The following is a 19,034-nucleotide window of genomic DNA, read 5'->3' as shown; positions in this document are numbered from 1 at the left end:
ACTTTTTCACGTACAAAAATCAACGAAAATACTGTTACCAATGTGAATCAGTAACATATCGAGGGCCAGGATGAACTAGCGGAAGTAATAATAGAAAGACTTACAGAATTTGCCATCGCCTGTTGTTCGAACCTCCGTATGGTCCATCGTGTGCCCGTATTGCTGAGTTTACATATGGAAACTCTAGATTGATTTATTTTCTGATGCTGTTCTTCTAGAGCTACCACGAGGCAGAACTGCTTGGTGCGTATGTTTAGATGATATTGAAGATATCAGTCCGCAAGCTTGGGCATTGAGTAGACCCTAATACGATGCCACAATCTGAAGAAATCATCCTTGACAACGTTGTTGCAATTTTGCAAAGAGTCAAAGTCCCCCTGGCTGGAAAAAAGTTGCAAGCCTTCCTGCTCCAACCCCAGATACGCGGCAGTCGCAGAGTCTATTTTATCATTCACGGCGACGCAGTAACAGCCCTCATATCTTAAACCTAAACTATTTCCGTTCCCATTATTCGATGAAAGCTTGTGTGAAAGGTGGGCACGCTCAGCACCTTCACCTCTGGTTAGAACGATAATGAAGGTTATTCTGAGCACTGTCACGATGGCCGTTATGAAGGTTATTATGTGGGTTGTTATGAGGACTGCTATTAGCACTTCTATAATTTCAAATAGATAGGCGCTAGTTATAGCTATAGAAAGATTTAACAGCTTCATTCGCTAGACTCATAGCGGCTACAGTAAGATGTCTATCTTGTATTGTTGAGGTCATCTTTGACGTGTTGTGTTATGTAGCCCTTCATGAGCTTCGGCAGCGTAAAGCGTTGTGGGGACGAGCCGATGCCGTCATCGAACCCTCTGCCGTGTGCCGAACACAACCCCTCTCCGTATTTCCGGCTTTTAACCAATATTAATTTCTCATGGATATAATACTACTGCTGACGTCTTGTTGAATAATTTCATGTACATTCATTACATTAATTGCACAGTTGTAAAACAGCCTCGGTACAGAATAGTTGCAGAAACTGTTATTCCTTGACGGCAGTGTCTCTGCTGCGCGTCTCAACATAAGCCCATCCAAAATGAATTCAATAACAGCTGCTTTCAACCCCGACTCATCCGGGATTGGTCCTAAACAACTAGGATATATTCCAAATCTGAAACTGAGGGATGGTCATGAGATCCCTCTCGTGAGTGACAAGCTTCATTAGCCATATCAGATCTTCGGCCGAACTTATCTAACCACCGATGCGCCGTTATGCAGTTGGCCTACGGTCTGGGCTCAGCTCGTTCACACGACGAGGCAGAGAAAACAACCCAACTTGCTGTAATGGCAATTCAAAACGGATATTTTCATCTAGACTGTGCTGAATGTGAGTTCTCATCATGTTCACTGATTCAGTCGCAACGCGCCTCATATCTCTCACACATCACCCCCTTGCTCACCAATCGCGTCATCCTACAGTATATCTAGAGAACCCAGCGCTAACCACAAACCAGCCTACAAAAATGAGACCGAGCTTGGCATAGCAATCAAGAAATCTGGCATAGATCGCAGCAAACTTTTCGTGACAACGAAGCTGCAGAGCATTCACGGCGACGTATCCCGGTCCTTCGCGGCATCCCTCGTGCGCCTGGACCTCTCGTACGTAGACCTGTACCTGATCCACGCACCCTTCGGCGCGTCCTCGCCCGAGCATCTGCAGCAGGTCTGGGCCGAGCTCGAGGCGATCCAAGCGTCCGGGCGGGCGCGGTCGATCGGGGTGTCCAACTTCTCCAAGGCGGATCTCAAGACGATCCTGCAGACGGCGCGCACACCGCCCGTGCTAAACCAGATCGAATACCACCCGTACCTGCAGCACGTGGCGGACGGGCTCCTACCATTCTGCCGCGAGAACAACATCGCGGTCGCGGCGTACGGACCCCTGGCGGGCGTCACCAAGGCGAAGCCCGGCCCGTGCGACGACATATACGCCGAGCTGGCGAAGAAGTACGGCGTCGAGGAGGGCGAGGTCGCGCTGAGATGGTGCATTGACCAGGGCATTGTGGCGATTACTACGAGCGCGAGCGAGCAGCGGCTGAAGGCGTATATGAATAAATTAGCCGCCTTTAAGCTTACGCCGAAGGAGATCGAGAGGATCTCCGAGGAGGGCAAAAAGAAACATTATAGGGCCTACTGGACTAAGAGGTTTGCGGCGGACGATACGCGATGATGTTGATATGGATTGTGACAGTGGCTGTGCTGGGTGTTTTATTAGGCATGTATATACCTACTACGTTGAGGGGTGGGATGTAAATAGGCTGGCCGAGAAATAATTCATCAAGGCATGGTCTCATTCAATTCATAATCTATGGCCCCGATAATATAGGTATAATGGCCCGGTTCTCAGCCTCTCATAGCTCGGAATCATCGTCGGACGGCGTCTCATCATCATCTACAGGCTTCGGTGGTGGCGCCGCCGCTTTCTTGGCTGCCATAAATGGCAGAACTCGAGGAGGAGGCATTTCGTCATTATCTTCCGATTCGTCCATATCAGCGGCTTGTTTTGCCCTCGATACCCTCGTAGTCTCGCTGGAACGAGTTGCCGGCTTCTTGCCCTGTGCTTTTGGTTTGGTAATGCGGCCAGCTACTGCCCCTTTTCGCTTGACCTCAGCAGCAGTTGGTGGCTCATCATCAGTGCCAGGATCACTTTCTGTTGCATCGTTATCTGTATTTAGCTGCTGATCCTGGTCCGTGCTGGCTTCAGACTCGCTATCAGTTCTGTCGCCAGTCGCTCCGTTGTCAACATCCATTTTCTCGAAACCGTCGTCACTCTCACCCTCCTCTTCCTTTACGGTGGCTTTCCTCTTACCTGAGCGCGAAGGCCCTGCGTTTCGGTGTACATCCTGGCCCTCGTCGCCTCCTATGTTACCAAGTTTCTCGGGATCTACCTTAGCTGCTGCGAGGAGGCGTAATTGCTGTCTAATCTTGAGCTTTTTCGCATTCAATAAGTCCTGGAACTTCTCAAGCATTTCTTTTTCATCTTCTTCTTTGGTGGTTATGAAATCCTCAAGCTGAGCTTTTAGTTCGTCAATGGATTGCTGTAGTGACTCGATCTTGGTTGTTGCGGCTGCCAGCTCTTCTGTCACCTTGACGCGAGATTCAATCGCCGACACGCACCAGTCGAAGGGTGAGATCTCCGTTCGATCATTCTCGACCAAATTAATAGACCCCAGACGTTGCTTTTCATGTATTAGTGATAAGATATATGGAAATAAGCCCCGATGCTAGGGTTGGGCTACACACCGTTATACCCTGGATATTCTTCCGGAAGGATAGAGTCACCGAATTCTCATCCGGTTGGACGTCTGCTCTGATCTCTACATCGGGTACAGGCTTCTGGTCGACAAAGGTCGACGTCAGGATTTGTTCCCATTCCTCGTCCGTGCAGTGACCAGGGTCAGCCTTGTATTCGATGATCTTTTTATGTCGCACTATATTTGAAAAAAAAAGACGGGGTAGTTAGCCTCCTCGTGCCAGCTAGCTGTAGCAATTGCATGAATGTCGCGTGCTGGGGTCTTCGGTGCGGCCGCGTCAATCTGGGCTCGGCACACCACACGGGCAGTGACTTGCTTGACCCAAGGCCCATGAACTTGGAACTCACACTTGACTACGAACACCACCGTGCTCTCAGATCCAATGAGTTTTAGGTCAAGCGGCCGTGAGCCATTGGAAGCTACTTCGACGAGGAAAGACCCGTTTTCCTGGCCCGATACGGGGAAACGTAATACAGGCAATACAGGCAGTTCTGCCATATTGGAAGTCAATGCCGGCGATTTGATGGAGAGCGGTTCGTATATGCTTTCGATTGATCATGCGCTGGTCGGAAGTGGTAGCGCCGAGTGCTTTGTTCCCAACTGAGCTTCGATATCAGTTTGCCTACCCATACAAAAGAAAACGTGAGGAGACGCCTCTGTTCAATGATAGCAAGATTCCAATTCTTGAAGTTGACAGTGGGTGTCCAGGCACTGTATATGAGACCGTCAGTGACCTGCATTAGGTCTACCTAGGTAGGTAGGTGCATAGGTAGGTAGGTAGTAGGTATAACAAGGCTGTTATAGGGCGGCGTCTCAGAGACCAAGCTGAGGTTCAGCCTGAACCCTTGCGTAAGAGCCCCGACATTCCGCCCCGATGCACAGCTAGGTACATCCAGGTAGGCCGTCTAGGCATCTGATAGTGCTACCTGTTGTAGCCTCCAGCGGAGGAATGTGACAAACCATGACCGTAGACCAGCGAGTATTCTACAGACAGCTAGGAGGTAGGACACAAACTCACCGATCCTTTCTTTTTACTTTTGATTTCGATATATCTTTCTTCTCTTGGCAGATTGATGATTCCTTAGTGGGAGCCGTACATCCTGTCTGGAGCGGAGTGTTATATGATTTTATAAATGGTAGGCAGCCATAGGCTCCACGCGATGCTGCCTATCATCAACACTACAATTGGTCATCACGGCACTGTTGAGCCAGGTAATAGTACCTAATCATGTTGAGTACTGAGTAGACAATAGGCATTCAATGTACGGCTAATTCCGAGCGCACGATCATAGTAGTAACCTAGGTACATAGTATTCTTAGAATAGAATATTGCGCGATCTCCGGCACACTGTCCGCCGCCATGTAAGACATACTATCCTTGCTATCGTAGGATTTTATTATCGGAGACCAAGTTCAGCAATCGCACTGTTAGGATGAGGGGTAGCCCGCGTTTTTCGACGCGCATGTCTCGCGTGCTCGATCAATGAGCGAGACATGAGTGGCGTACTATCAGCCATTGGAAACTACAGTGAATTAACACCCATACTTAGGCTGCCAACCTAAATTGCAAGAAACCCAGTTTTGTGAAAACGGGCAGCTTTATACAAACAAGCACATAAGCTATTTAAATTTTTATATATTTCAGTATTTATTCACGGCGATTGATTGGTAACAGCTTGAAGGTTGGAACCTTGACCTTGCCTGGCTTCTGTGACTGTCACCTGACGGAGCTGTACTTAGGGAGATCTCACAGCTGTGAACAAGTGCCTAGTCACATTGAGCAGATAGCTCTACCTTCAAGTTGTACCCAGGTTTATGCGCATGCATGCACATGTACATGTACATGTATGATGTAGCTGAGGCTGGTGCACAGACCATCCCCAACCTCACTCTGCAAGGGCAAGTTTTCCCAGCCATTTAGTGGGGCAGCACGCTACGCAAACACGCTACACAGCACGGTCCAGCGCACGCTACACACCGACAACACCCAGCCCGGCCTCCTCTCTGCCAATCACTAAACCACTTGATCCAGATCCCCCCCTCCCCCAACCCACTCAATCCCATCCACCAAACCTCATCGTGTTCTCCCACTCGCTCGCACACATACACAAGCACACACAGCTGCATTGACACACACACACACACAACTTTTCCTTACTACTTCCTTGCTCGCATACACGAGAGACAGCAACCTTCGTAGATATATACACACACAGGTACATACAGTCTGTCTCGTGATTTTATCCTGCAACTTGGTGGCGGCCGCAATCAACGACTGATCTGATCTGATCTGATCTGATCGACCCCATCCTGTTTCGCGTTTCGCCACCACACAACAGCCTCGAGCGCATTGATGTCCGCATATTCCACGTCATCTGGCTATCCACCCAAATTGACGACACGCGAATTGAGTCGACAATCACCGTCGCCTCTTATATCGCACTCTCGCGGCCCTTGCGAAGACCGTCGCTGCTGCGCTAACACCCCAACCCCGAAACTCATTATTCGTGTCGAATCGACCAACTGCCGCTGATTTTGTCAACCATCAATTCTCATCGCGGCTGGGAGGATGCGACCAGGATCAAGTCGATAATTGTGGAAGGGAGCGGATAGAAGACTTCAACGCGAGCTTCCCCCTTTGCGAAAGCATCGCTGGTTCTCGAACCACACAGATCGAAATTTTCCAACGCGCTACCAGGGCGCATTTTCGCTCGTTATACTTTTTACCACATAATTCTTCTCCTTTGTAACTTGAACACGTGTACAAATATAGACAAGATGGAACCATTACGCTTGAAGCCGCGCAAACCAGTTGAGGAGATAGTTGAGAACTGGGATGACGATGATTTTATGATTGGAGACGATGAAGACCTCACGTTCAGAAGTCATTCAACCTCTACCACTACACGCAACACGTCGAGCAGCCGTCGTCGCGACAGTCGCTCTTCCTTCCGGTCCGACCGCGAGTCGCTCCCCGGTGATGAACGCCAAGTACATCTCCCCGGCGACGATGAAAAATCTACACTGGACGCCATAGCTGCCGCTACTCACGCCGGTATTCCCATACCCACCAATGTGCCGCCCTCGGCTCTTATGGGGGGTACTATTAAGCGACTAGGTGGGCGCAAGATCAAGAAAATATTTCAGGAAGATTGGGGCGATGAACTAGAACTTCCGGCACCCGGTCAAGCGCTCCGTTTGAAGGCCCAAGACGGAAACAAATTTCCTGAAATTTTACGCCAAGTCAGCGGTTCATCGACTCTAAGTCCGATGAAAAATTCCTTGCCTTCTGTAGCTCAGATCTCACCTCCACAACTTCAGCGGTCCTTGGGTGCACCCATTAATCTAGAAAAGTTCAGAGATTTGGATGATGATGATGACGATATATTTGGGGATGGCGTGCCTACTATAAAGGCATCTAAACCTCAGGTTAGGGGTAGACCTATTTCTTTGATAACACCCCCTACGCCTTCGCCGCCAAAGGCAAAGAGTAAAGAGACAGAGGAAGACGATTTTGAAAACGATCTCGAACTACCTTCAGATGGAAAGCTGAAGCTTTCTAGCAGGAGAGACATACCTAAAACCCCGTCTCTGAACATCAACGACGACTTCGATTGGGGTGAAGGTAGTCTGGGGACACGTTTTGGTGGCACAAGGCGAGACGCTTTCTCTAATCGAAGTTCATCAGTATCGGCCATGAGCCCCAGCATTGCCAGCTCATTCACTGCTGAGAGTGAGGATGAATTCTTTGATGGGCTAGTCTTACCTATGGGGCCCCTTGACTTGGGTGAGCGATTGAAGAGACGGAAAGAGAGTCGATCTCCGCAACGCGCAGACCTCGCAAAATCCCAGCAAAACAATAAGCGGCCTTCTTCACCAAAGTCCACCTCGCCGGTCCAGTATTCTCCCAAGCGCGCTTCGCCAAAAATCAGCTCGCCCAGGCGTAGCCTGGCAAATCGTGCTTCCTTGATCAGCAACGATGAAGACGATTTAGTTTCAGGCTTGGATTTTGGCGAAGGCAACCTCTTCCGCTTCGCTAAACCTACTGTGCACCGCAATGTTAGGGTTAAGGAGGCACGAGCTGCCAGTCCTTCTCGACCCAAGGCTGCAGTTTCCATCACTTTCACAAATAAACCGGTCAATGCTGGCAGTTCGCGGATTCCACGGCCCATGGTCGGTCATGAACGTTCTCATACGCAGTCATCACTCGAACCCGTCTCTGAAAGCGGTGGCCCAATTCCACAGAAGCCCCCTCGCAGGCCTCAGTCCAGGTTGAGTGGACATTCGGCTCATTCTTCAATCTCTAGTATACATACACCTACCACCCCCTCTTCAGCCCAGTCTAGCTTTCCTCCTACTCCACGAAGAACAGAGCTTAGTCAAAAGGCTTCGACGGGCGCTTTACGTACAGAACCAACAACCACGAGTGCACAGCTCTTACGTTTAAAGCGCTCGCTACCTGCTATGCGACATAACCAATCACCTATCAAGCCCATGGCAATCCAGTCCAACCGTCCTCCGTCACGCGGAGATTCCCGTGCCGATCTATATCGACCTCAATCATCTTTACGGCCGAAGACACCAGTAGAGCGACAACGCCCGGCTTACGAGAGCAGTGCAGCCCAGGCAAGGAAGAGTCAGGCGCCTTTTCTGCCGGCTGGTGCATCCTTATCTCAATCGCACAACGTGAACGCAAGGGGCTCCCGCTCATTTAGGCGCCATGACTCCGATCAGGGCCCCGAGATCCGGCCGTTGTCTAGGGCGCTCTCGCGCAGTGCGCTTCGATCTCCTAGTCCGAGACGATTCAAGAACGAGAAGTCAACCCCAGAACCTGTCTGGCAACAAATCAGCAAGCCGCGGCGAGCCCGCCACTTCGGAGATGGTCATGAATTGGATGCATTTGATGACCTCCCAACATCAGCTCAGGCGGAATCGCGATTTATCAAACAACCAATTGCTAGTGGCAACAAGAGTAATTTCCGAAACAAAATCTATCAGAACGTGTTACCCGACCGCAATACGCCTAGTCCTGTCTCTCCATATTCACCCAGTCGAGTTGACACGCTGCCCCGCTTTGCTCGAGATACGGCTGCCAGCCGTATAGCCCGAGAAACGAGCTTGGCACAACGGGCACAACCTACAGGACCACTGGCTCCTCTGACCTCGCAAAGAGTCGCTCAACTATCGGCTCGAACAAATTTGAACCCTCACGTTTCACTAAGCCACAGCCGGTCTAAGAAGTCCCGGAAGCCTCCTCAATTAAAACCACACCTGATCTCCAACCTAAGCTCAGCCAAGGACTCTAAAGGTAAGCTTCACGCCGAATTGCGACATTTAATAAAACCGCTAATTGTTTCATATAGTCGTTAATGGGATGACTTACAACCCGGCAACTTTCCGGTGGGAAGGCAACGAGAATGCACTAAATGCATTTGATGTACCAGCTTCATCGCCGTCAACATCTTCTATACCTCAGCCAGTAGCCCGTGATAGAGACGCAGCAACTCCCCGACCGGTCCTCATCACCAACATCAACACAAAGAAAGAAATCAGACGAATGGGTGACATGGTATTTGATCCCCAAAACATGTGTTGGCTAGAAATTAAAACCGGCACACCAAATGGACTCGAGTCAGAAGATCCCATGGCCGGCTTTGCTGCCATAGAAGAAGAGGACCCCTTCAAAGATATCCCAGATCTTGAAGACAAAGTGTCAACGAATAGTGGTCCTGGCCGGGTTAGTGATGTTCGAGAAGACTGGCTAGTCGGCGAAGAATTTGATGTCGGTCCCGAATTTGTGAGACGACAGCATGAGGAAGAAGCCCGGTGGCGACGAAAGTGCGAAAAGTGGACCGGCAAAGTCATTCGTGATCGAACCAGCTGGCGATGGGCGATCCGCGACATCGTCATGCAAACACCTTAAACCCGTCAATCAGCAGATACGAATTTTCATGATAACGAAGAAATGATGCAGGAATATGGCGTTGGTAATGGATACAACAAGCCAGCAATATCTAATTAAGAAGGGGTGGATGGACGATGTTTATCTTCTTGATTGTGCTTTACTATATATGGTTTACTTTGAAGAAACTGTACAGCAGTGATTATCAGGCGATAGAGGTATGGTGCTATCCAGTGGTTTTTCATCTGGTTATAGGGTTGCATACACATGGCTTTCCTTCTGGCTTTGTATAGATGAGCTCGCCACGAAAGGCACAGGTTATGAGGGATGATAATGAACTTTTAGTACTCATGATACAGGATTTGTACAGATAGATAACAGAACAGTAGCCGAGTTGGTTTAACTGGGTCTGGTAGATAAAAGAGTAACGGAGTTCATTGTTTGCTTCATATTCATTTCATCATATTAACGTGCCACTTCGTCCGAAGCTAGCTGTGTCGCGATTCATCACTTACTAGATTTGACTTCTTTCCTGCGGCCAAAATCTGTCTAGATTTGGTGACAATGAGACATACGATTTGAGGAAGTCTCTTCATCCATACCAGCCACTCCAGGTCTACCAAGCCATTTAGTCTTGCCAATATGTTGGTCCTTACACTTCCGATATATATTTACTAGAAAACAACATGCGATCTAGCCAGACACACGTAATATATATTGTTGGTATGTCTGAATGAGATAAATCACTGCGAATCAATGCCGGTGAGATAATAAGTTCCGTTGCGTACCAGCTTAAGGTTCATTCTATTTTCTTGTACGGCTAGTTCATCAAAATGTCGATTTAAACTTTGTCAGTTCGCGAAATGTTAGGAAGAATAACGCATAAATAAATCTATCGTTCTTCCTTGTAGATTCTCAGTTCCCATCTTCACTTTCTTTCCGTACGACATTTGCCACTGGTCACACCCCCTATTATGCAGTACCACAGCAATTCGGTTGAGAACGGAACTCTAAGATGACTGTCAGAACTCGAGTTTTATTAATTTCCGACACTCACGGGGAGGCATTCAATATCAGAAATGAGCACAAAGTGGACGTCGTTATCCACTGTGGCGATCTGACCGACCAGTCCAAATTATATGAATACCACAGCACCCTCAAATTACTAAAAGAACTCAATGCACCTCTCACATTAGTAATAGCTGGAAATCACGACTTTACTCTGGATACTCCAGCATTTGAGCGCAAGGTACTCGAAGCTACAGATTCACTTGACCCAGAGCTGGTTCGGAAAGAGTACGGAGATATTGGTGCAGCACGACGACTCTTTGACGATACGCCTGGGGTTACCTTTCTCGACGAAGGTACTCATAAGTTCAATCTACACAACGGTGCATATCTGAGTGTTTACGCCAGTCCATTTACGCCTTCACAGGGAGGAGGTGCTTTTCAATACCGTCCTAATACCGGTCACCGATTTACCATCGAACAAGATACCGATATTGTAATAACACATGGACCACCACGAGGAATAATGGATCGTACTTGTGAAGGAAGAGCTGGATGTCCAAATCTTTTCGCGGCTATTGCGAGAGCGCGGCCTCGGCTACATTGTTTCGGTCACATTCATGAGGAATGGGGCGCTAGGCGCATCGCATGGAGATCGCCAACTGCCGAGACCCCTTCCCATTTCACATCAATCGATAATGAGGCGTCTACAACAATTGATACGTTAAGAAATATCAAGCAGATGACAACAGACTCGCCAGAGAAGAGGGTGGACAAGCTGAATCGAATGGAACAACATAGACGGCAAGGATATTGTGCTGCGAGCTGCCGATATGAGGATCGTGGAGCGTATACACTCTTTGTTAATGCCGCAATGGAGGGTGTAACTGAGGAGTTTCCTATGCATCCACCGTGGATCGTGGACATCGACCTTCCTTTGTCTAGTCAGGGTCCTGGAACACACGTCGAGCTTCGAATACCTTGATCCGGACGTCGTAAAAGGCCAGCAAGGGGACCACCTACAACAAAAAAAACCTGATGGATTGATATGGGTGGTGCACAATGCCTAAATATATCTTCGATTTACAGTTCAAGTTCTTGTGTCTGTGAGATACCGAGAGCTCCCTTTACTAGACTGGTGCTAACCACAAGGTTAATTAAAGCTTTGATCGACACGACCGATAAAAATATGTGCTCTTCATATACGCATCTCGCTTCCTTATTTTCTAATTGTTGCTAGCTTTTTTGTGATGAGAATGATTTGAAACCTAGTATTAGTTGGGAAAGCCATAAGACCTTCATACGCAAGAGGGGGTTCGTGTCACCTAATTTGTTGCATTACACTTGATGGTCTAGTCCCCAGTAATAATTGTCCTTGGTGTTTGCACGGCCTACATGACCGTCTAATTCCAGGTATGAGTTGATTATGAAACTGCATACTCCTGTCGCCCACTTCGTCATTACGGCATGGAATGAGAACCTAGAATGGTCATCTCTCTTATGCACTGTCATGGATTCATAAGTGCATTTTACTTCCACTAAGGCAGTAATAGGGGCCTCGCGTATACGGGTGTATACTATGATAGGAGCAAAGAGAGTCCGAAGCTCATACTATATATAAAGTAGTCACCCTAAATTGCAACCTAGTTGAAATTGTGTTTCGTACTCGTATGTAGTTCTATTAAAACCATTGGTATGTGCGTTCTCCTATTACCAATTGCGTTATGAAGTTAAGTTACACGAGCAGATCCATCACATCCCGCAGAATCATCCTGCGATTCCTTCTGATAGGCTGTTATTACATCTTCATATTGAGCTCCTAACCTTGTGAATAAACGATGGGCCAATCAAAGTTTAAACCCATTATATCTAACTACTTAATCTGTATAATCATCTGCTTCTTGCCAGTGCACGATTTACCCCTTTTTCGAGCATTAACCGACATTTGAACTGTGTAACGTGATGCAAGTAAGCCTGAGCCAAAGCATACGTTATCATATATTTTCGATGCATAGGCAAGTGGCCTCAGCCTACCACATATACTGAAACATTTCTCAACAAATGATTATATATCGGCTCAAATTTATGCAGCCCGATGGCGCGCTGATGACTCACCGTCTGAGGACTGTGCGGAAACTGTGAGCGGCTCCACGATGATTTTAGTTAGGGAGGGTAGCCGGAAATCCTTAACCGCACTGGACCATTAGGAAGCGACAGATTAGTATGGTACCCAACCACAAGACTTGTGAGCGAAAACCGGTCCCAGATATCTTGACGTAGGCAGCAGATATTTGACGCTATCTAGCCAATCCCCACGATTGTATAACTTATTGATACTGCACGACTAGAGAACAATGGGCTAGGCAAGTGCGGAATCGGTCTCGTGAGAGGAAGAGTGGCCAGTTCTTCGGGTCATTTGGACACGAACTTCATATGAAATCAGCCGAGAGGATAGCTATAGTTTTAAATATACAGGTATCACTTTAATAGATCTGACAGTCCTGAAAGTTCCTGCTTTTTTCCTGGCAATATCGCGACACCCGGAGTTGCATCATCATGGCGTGTGACTCAGATTGCAACGACTGCACTGCAACATGCAGCAGCAAGCCACCAGTGGATATCGAAGACTATAAGGCAGAAACGCACAGGCTGCAAGCATTGGTCAAGGAGCTGGAGGAGAAGCTCTCAGCGCAGACACTTAATGACAGCTCGAAAACCGTGCCCAAAGATGCAAGCCCAGGAACGGCCCGCCTAAGATCGGCGGCCTGGTTTGACCGTCCTGATGATCGCTCGATGCAAACGCTATATATTGAGCGGTACCTTAACTACGGCATGACGAAGGAGGAGCTATTGTCAGGGAAACCGATCATCGGTATCGCACAGTCTGGTTCAGATATAGCGCCTTGTAATAGACATCATCAGGTACTAGCAAAGAGAGTGCGTGAGGGTATCCGATCCGCCGGAGGTATCGCCTTCGAGTTCCCCACACATCCAATTCAAGAGACCTCGAGAAGACCTACGGCCACGCTCGACCGTAACCTCGCATATCTTTCTTTAGTCGAGCTTCTATACGCATATCCGTTCGACGGCGTGGTGCTGCTCACAGGATGTGACAAGACAACGCCGGCGTGCCTCATGGCCGCTGCAACTATGAATATCCCGGCTATCTGCCTCAACGTTGGCCCAATGCTGAATGGTTGGACAAGAGGAGAGAGAATGGGTTCTGGTACTGTCGTCTGGCAGGCCCGGGAAATGCATGCCGCAGGACTTATTAATGATGACCAAGTTACAGATAGTAAGTAATCTGCTTTCATGGTCCTTTGCGGCCATTATTTCAAGAATATCTTCTTTTGACAGTTCACTTTCTACCAACCCGTTACTTCCCGCCGCGAAACACCCCCAATCGTGCTCAAATTGATGATGCTGATCCTTCTTGCTTCAGTGGTGGCGGCAGGCACGCCGTCTGTAGGCCATTGCAATACTATGGGCACGGCATCTACAATGAATGCGCTAGCTGAAGCATTAGGCATGGCTCTTCCTGGAGCCGCCGCTATCCCAGCTCCATATCGCGAGCGCGCGCAGATGGCCTACAAAACCGGTGAACGCATCGTCGACATGGTTCGCGAGGACCTAAGACCAAGCAAAATCATGACCCGCGAAGCCTTTGAGAACGCCATTGTGGTGAACACGGCTATAGGAGGGAGCACGAATGCGCCAATCCACTTGAATGCCATCGCGAAACACATTGGCGTTCCACTTGACTTAGATGACTGGGATCGCATTGGCTTCAAGGTCCCTCTTCTGCTCAACATGATGCCGGCCGGCGACATGCTGGGAGAAGATTACTACCGTGCAGGCGGCCTACCTGCCATCCTCGCGGAGCTTTTAGAGGCCAATGCACTGCCGCACCCCGACGCCGTAACAGCAAATGGACGCAGCATCGGCGAAAACGCGCAGGGACAGAGGACCTGGGACAAGAACACGATCCGCCCATTCTCAGAACCGCTGAAGGAAAATGCGGGCTTTGTCCACTTGAAGGGCACACTCTTCGACAGCGCGATCATGAAAACATCAGTCATCTCCCCGGCGTTCCGGGAGGCATACCTCGAGAACCCGGAGGATCCAAACGCGTTCGAGGGCAAAGTGGCCGTCTTCGACGGGCCGGAGGACTACCACGAGAACGTCGACCAGGCCCCCATAGACGAGCGGACGATCCTCATCATGCGCGGCGTCGGACCCCTAGGATATCCCGGCGCTGCCGAAGTCGTGAATATGCGTGCGCCCGGCCATCTGATAAAGCGAGGTATAACAGACCTCCCGTGCATCGGGGACGGTCGTCAGAGCGGGACGTCGGGGTCTCCTTCCATTCTGAACGCGACGCCCGAGGCGGCTGATGGCGGAAACCTGGCGCTGCTCAGGAACGGGGATGTCGTCCGTGTGGATCTGAATAAACGCCGTGTTGACATTTTGATTCCGGATGAGGAGTTCGTGACAAGGAGAAAGGAGCTTGAGGCCCGGGGTGGGTACCACGGCCCACCGAGTCATACGCCCTGGCAGGATATCTTCCGGAGAGAAGTTGGTGGACTGAGCGGCGGGATGGTGCTTAAGCGGGCGCCGGAGTTCCAGCGGGTGGCCGAGACGTACCCGTCACCTCGGGACAATCACTAGATGGGTTGTTCATATATGGAAATTCAAGGATTTATCGCTTGTTGTGTTAGGTGGGAATATCATCACTTTGATTGAATTATATGTCAGTATTGTCAATATAATATATTAATGCTTTGAGTAGTGTGCCGATACCAAGCCGGGAGCACAGAAGACAAAGCAACTTTCACCCTTCCCCCCTTCCCCTCTCCCTGGTCTTGTCTCCCAAACTCAAGGTTTCCTGGATATGGAAAGCTATTTCTATTGAACCACATCTCTCTAAAGTGAAAATGTTAAACTTATTGGCCCCAGGGAGGTCACAACAGCCGTGGCTTATTACCCATAGGGAAAATAGCTGGACTAATGCCTACATACCGATGTATTGTCTTTCATTAACCGTGAACCTTTACTACCAGACCTAAAATCCGCTGAATACCAAGGCTGTGTGATGCATTTTCTTCAGCCGGGAGTTTATTATAGTTTAAACTGTAGTAAAAAGCATATTGTTTCGTTCATAGGGGGCCTAATGCTTCCTTTTCCAGCGTATGATCTTCTACGTCCCAGAGAATTTCGCAAGTACGATGAACCAACTAGTCGGTATGTGTTGGATATTCGGCACCTTTTTGTGGGAGCGTACATCTTAGCACATTCCTTTCTGCTACAGGCAGATTTCTGGAACGAGCGACGCAACGGGTGGCTAAACAAGTTGTGACTGTGATAAAGGATAAAGGATGCTTGGACATAACGCCAGACGGGAGTTCAGCTGCAGCTCTACTGGCCTCCTTAATGCTCGTACGCCGCTTATCCAATAAAGGAGGCAGTTAGTTTGGTATGGTCAATAGTAAGCCTTGCCCTTGCTAACGGTAGGTATCTTTGTTCACCGCCTGAGTCATCCTTAGGAATCCCGCTCTGTAGGTGCTATATTATTTCCGGTAAGCCCTAATTTCTATTATACTTCTCCAATGATTGCATCTGGGCTTTTGCAGGCTGAAATAAAGCATGAATTAGACAAGCTGAGAGATGAGAGGGCATTGAGAAGTCAAGTCAATTCAACTTAAGCAAATCTTGCTGCCCTAGCACAAGATCATGAACATCACTCAGCATGAGGGAAGCCTTTAAGCTTATTCTATTCCTATGAAGCAGAGATGAAAGGATACTGCACAATGCATGACTTTAAGATTGAGCCAAAGGCTCATAATTAGATATTCGACCTAACTCAAGTCTTTTCAAGTATACTGCACTGGCGTTAGGAACCAGCGGAGATAGAATGCGTGTTGCGTGTCTTCGGCCGACGTCAAGGGGCAGAAGATGTACGCTGTCAACGAACTCTTAAAGCTCCCTGATACCGCAAGAATCAGATCGGGCGATGCAGTTATGTAAACCTAGATTCACTCGGGAAGCCGTCCACATGCACACACGGACCTTCCTGATCAGGTCTGGGATACATCCGGGCTCCTCTGTTTCACGATAGTTGTCTGGACTGTGCGGCATCACTGGCCTAGTAAGATAAGTACATTATACTTTACTTACTTAGTAGTAGTATTACCGTCGCAACCGGATCTTCGGACGAAGGTCAATGCCCTATCTTTTCAGCTACTGTCGATACATACGAGATGGCCGTGCATCGTTCCCAGCGAAGACCCAGCGGGAGATGGCCGGTCCGCTAATCTCGTGGAGCGCTCCTTGGTATGCAAGTGACTGCGCCGGTCGTATAGCCAGGGAACTTTAAAGTCCTAGCTTCGAATCTTCAATATTTTGGGGCGATCGCTCGAGCAGGTAAGCTCTAGAGACTGGGGCACTCCCGGGGCTGGGCCCTCCGTGATAACTTATGCTTAAACTTGCGGCGACCCCGGATCTAGAGGGACGTTCGATATTCATCCCAACGCACGCCGACGGAAGAGGCAGCTGTCGGGGCAAGACGACCGACATGCCCAATGAAGGACCTCATGCAGAACAGTATATAATTCATTCGTCCATTCATTCATTCACATATTTACTCAGTCAATGACGGGCGTCTCGATGGTGGTGCTCGATGGCTTACCGCAAAGGAACGATGAGTCTTTAGTCCATTCATTATCTTACTCAGCCAGAAAGTCGAGGGTGGTGACGCAAGTTCACAAACTAAGTCAGCGTAGCTATGTCAGTCAGAATAAGCATAAATATAGTGTACATACGGGAGGATGATGGCTTGATGCAAGAGCAGGACGGTAGCAGTGCAGGTAGAGAGGCACGGTAGGTAGGATGACGGTAGGTTGGGAGTGGTGATGCACTCTGACCTACCACGCCAAAGTACCGGCTGGCATTTCGAGGCTGTGCAGTAGCCACGCTTAGACGGGATCCAACCGCATGCTCGGCGACGAGAGCAACCAACAGTATGTTTTCCAGTCTGATGTGAAGCGGTGTGCACGCAGACAGGTTACAGACGCGCAACAGTCAGCACGCCAACCCGTCTAACCAGCCTGGGTACTTAGTGTACACACATAGGCATGTACGTACGCGTGCCTCTAATTCAGCTCTCAACACTGTACACTCTCTCTACACGTGCTTGGTTACTTAGGTAGTCCATCTCATCGATCGTGTTCAGGAGCTGAGCCCGGGCCGAACTCTTGACGACACCTGTCCAAACCACGAATGGGAGACCCCGGGCTGCCACTCGGCTCTTATTCTCGCTTCCCCGGGAATATCTAAACGTAGGATCGCGGCGTCGGTAGGATCATACCCATCGGCCTTTGGAAACATGATTTCGCCGTCGATTAAGCCGTCCAAATAGGTCTGAGCACCTATCTAAGAGGTACATGTAAGCATTGATATGGCGAGAGTAGATACCTGGACAATCTCAAGAAATGGATGATACAAGTCGCTGTGATGCAAGACGGAAGATATTATTATCAGCATGCTACAGTGCGTCCAAGCACAACCCCACTAGCCTTTTGCGGCTACCCAAGTAACTTGCTGGGGCAGAGTTGGGGGATCGTCCAGGTCCGAGAGCGTTAAGACAGGCAGATAACTAATACAGTATGTCTTAATATGCCATATACTGTAACACACTGTACATCTCAATATCCTCTACAGATTATTATGTAAAGTAAGTATATTCAGACCACGCGAAGCTCGAAGATGCCAGGCAACATACAATTCACATAATACCTACTTATGCCGTAGCTTAGGTGGTTTGCCGCCAACATTTGCCGCAGCATTGCCGGCTTTTGAGACAATTATGGCATTGCATTCGCCCCCTTTTTCAGCCTCAAGCGGTTTGTCTCTAACATAGCGTCAGTCTCATGTAACTTTTTGGCCTGTTGCCTTTTCTGTTGGACAAACATGCAGGCACTCGGTAGTAGAAGCGGCTTTACCTCCCCGGCTTCAGCCTTAGGACTTAAGGTCTTGGAAAGGCAGTGCTATAAGCATTCTTATTGGAGTAAGCCAGAAATTGACTACACCAACGAAGCTCTTTCGGCTATATCTTGAAAGCCCTCATAAAGTTCTTACTAATCTTAAGCCACGGCGTCAGAGAATTTGATGACGTACTATGCGTTACATTATGTGTTACATTATGTAGGTGAAGGAGCGAAGTGTAAGAATCCATTGGCTAGATTTTGGTAACACGTGCCTCCTGTTAAGCACTAGATTTCGAATACCCTTTCAATTTCAGTGCTGGCTATTAACTCCTATGACCAGTTCCATAGTATTGAACTTGGTACTCGAAATAACCACTTCTGGTGACATGAGTTTAAGGATCAGGTGTAAAACGTGCCACTTATAAGTGTAAGCATACATTTGCAACTCCGGGATTTAGGTGGATCGTTTATTCTACAGCCTAGTTTTTAAAAATAAATAGAACTCACACGGACCGCTATGCACAGGTAACTTCATGGAAAAGTAGTGTAGACTCGTTTATGATTTCTCTTAGATCTAAGAGCGGGCATGATCCGTCATTCTCTCAGCCTCCTAGACAAATAATCAGAGAAGGCCTATCCTGAAGAAGGAAGCCCAATGCATAATTATCGCACCCAGGTGGACAATATAATATTAACTGTTAGACTTTGTATATTTATCGGCGTCATTTTGACAAAATGCGACAGTAATGTCGTTCAGTAACCTGGTTAGGAAGTCGGTTAGGACGACAGAAAAGAAACAGATTGTCTATGTACCAACAAAATGAACCCACGATAGTACCTCTTGTTATA

General features: G+C 48.5%; 5 protein-coding genes across 5 annotated transcripts; 4 read left to right on the top strand and 1 right to left on the bottom strand.

Moving 5' to 3' along the window:
• The first annotated feature begins 874 nt into the window (after positions 1-874).
• Positions 875-2,300, top strand: F5B22DRAFT_426362 (aldo/keto reductase). Its single transcript, XM_047971710.1, has 3 exons — positions 875-1,186; positions 1,261-1,369; positions 1,497-2,300. The coding sequence occupies exons 1-3, from the start codon at positions 1,079-1,081 to the stop codon at positions 2,207-2,209; spliced, it is 930 nt and encodes a 309-aa protein (XP_047827296.1). The 5' UTR covers positions 875-1,078; the 3' UTR covers positions 2,210-2,300.
• A 90-nt stretch (positions 2,301-2,390) lies between these two features.
• Positions 2,391-3,791, bottom strand: F5B22DRAFT_650183 (uncharacterized protein; the record flags this gene model as incomplete). Its single annotated transcript, XM_047979275.1, has 3 exons — positions 2,391-3,218; positions 3,283-3,470; positions 3,641-3,791. 3 exons carry the CDS (start codon positions 3,789-3,791, stop codon positions 2,391-2,393), a joined length of 1,167 nt encoding a protein of 388 aa, XP_047827295.1.
• A 2,158-nt stretch (positions 3,792-5,949) lies between these two features.
• F5B22DRAFT_426370 (uncharacterized protein) lies at positions 5,950-9,894 on the top strand. The gene is made up of 2 exons (XM_047971711.1): positions 5,950-8,601; positions 8,657-9,894. Exons 1-2 carry the CDS (start codon positions 6,072-6,074, stop codon positions 9,214-9,216), a joined length of 3,090 nt encoding a protein of 1,029 aa, XP_047827294.1. The 5' UTR covers positions 5,950-6,071; the 3' UTR covers positions 9,217-9,894.
• Positions 9,895-10,210: 316 nt separating this feature from the next.
• F5B22DRAFT_650181 (ser/Thr protein phosphatase family protein) lies at positions 10,211-11,188 on the top strand (the record flags this gene model as incomplete). Its single annotated transcript, XM_047979274.1, has 1 exon — positions 10,211-11,188. One exon carries the CDS (start codon positions 10,211-10,213, stop codon positions 11,186-11,188), a length of 978 nt encoding a protein of 325 aa, XP_047827293.1.
• Positions 11,189-12,440: 1,252 nt separating this feature from the next.
• Positions 12,441-15,302, top strand: F5B22DRAFT_621627 (dihydroxy-acid dehydratase). Its single transcript, XM_047975907.1, has 2 exons — positions 12,441-13,498; positions 13,646-15,302. Exons 1-2 carry the CDS (start codon positions 12,760-12,762, stop codon positions 14,869-14,871), a joined length of 1,965 nt encoding a protein of 654 aa, XP_047827292.1. The 5' UTR covers positions 12,441-12,759; the 3' UTR covers positions 14,872-15,302.
• Positions 15,303-19,034: the final 3,732 nt, after the last annotated feature.

Source organism: Xylaria bambusicola (genome assembly GCF_022495145.1).
Source record: "Xylaria bambusicola strain CBS 139988 unplaced genomic scaffold F5B22scaffold_50, whole genome shotgun sequence".
NCBI lineage: Eukaryota > Fungi > Ascomycota > Sordariomycetes > Xylariales > Xylariaceae > Xylaria > Xylaria bambusicola.
This window is presented reverse-complemented; position numbering and strand designations above follow the sequence as displayed.

Coding starts and splice junctions, on each gene's coding strand:
- F5B22DRAFT_426362 (XM_047971710.1), top strand. CDS start 1,079: ATGAATTCAATAACAGCTGCTTTCAACCCCGACTCATCCGGGATTGGT. Junction 1,187..1,260: donor ATGGTCATGAGATCCCTCTC/GTGAGTGACAAG, acceptor GCCGTTATGCAG/TTGGCCTACGGTCTGGGCTC. Junction 1,370..1,496: donor TCATCTAGACTGTGCTGAAT/GTGAGTTCTCAT, acceptor ACCACAAACCAG/CCTACAAAAATGAGACCGAG.
- F5B22DRAFT_426370 (XM_047971711.1), top strand. CDS start 6,072: ATGGAACCATTACGCTTGAAGCCGCGCAAACCAGTTGAGGAGATAGTT. Junction 8,602..8,656: donor CTCAGCCAAGGACTCTAAAG/GTAAGCTTCACG, acceptor TGTTTCATATAG/TCGTTAATGGGATGACTTAC.
- F5B22DRAFT_621627 (XM_047975907.1), top strand. CDS start 12,760: ATGGCGTGTGACTCAGATTGCAACGACTGCACTGCAACATGCAGCAGC. Junction 13,499..13,645: donor TGATGACCAAGTTACAGATA/GTAAGTAATCTG, acceptor TTCTTGCTTCAG/TGGTGGCGGCAGGCACGCCG.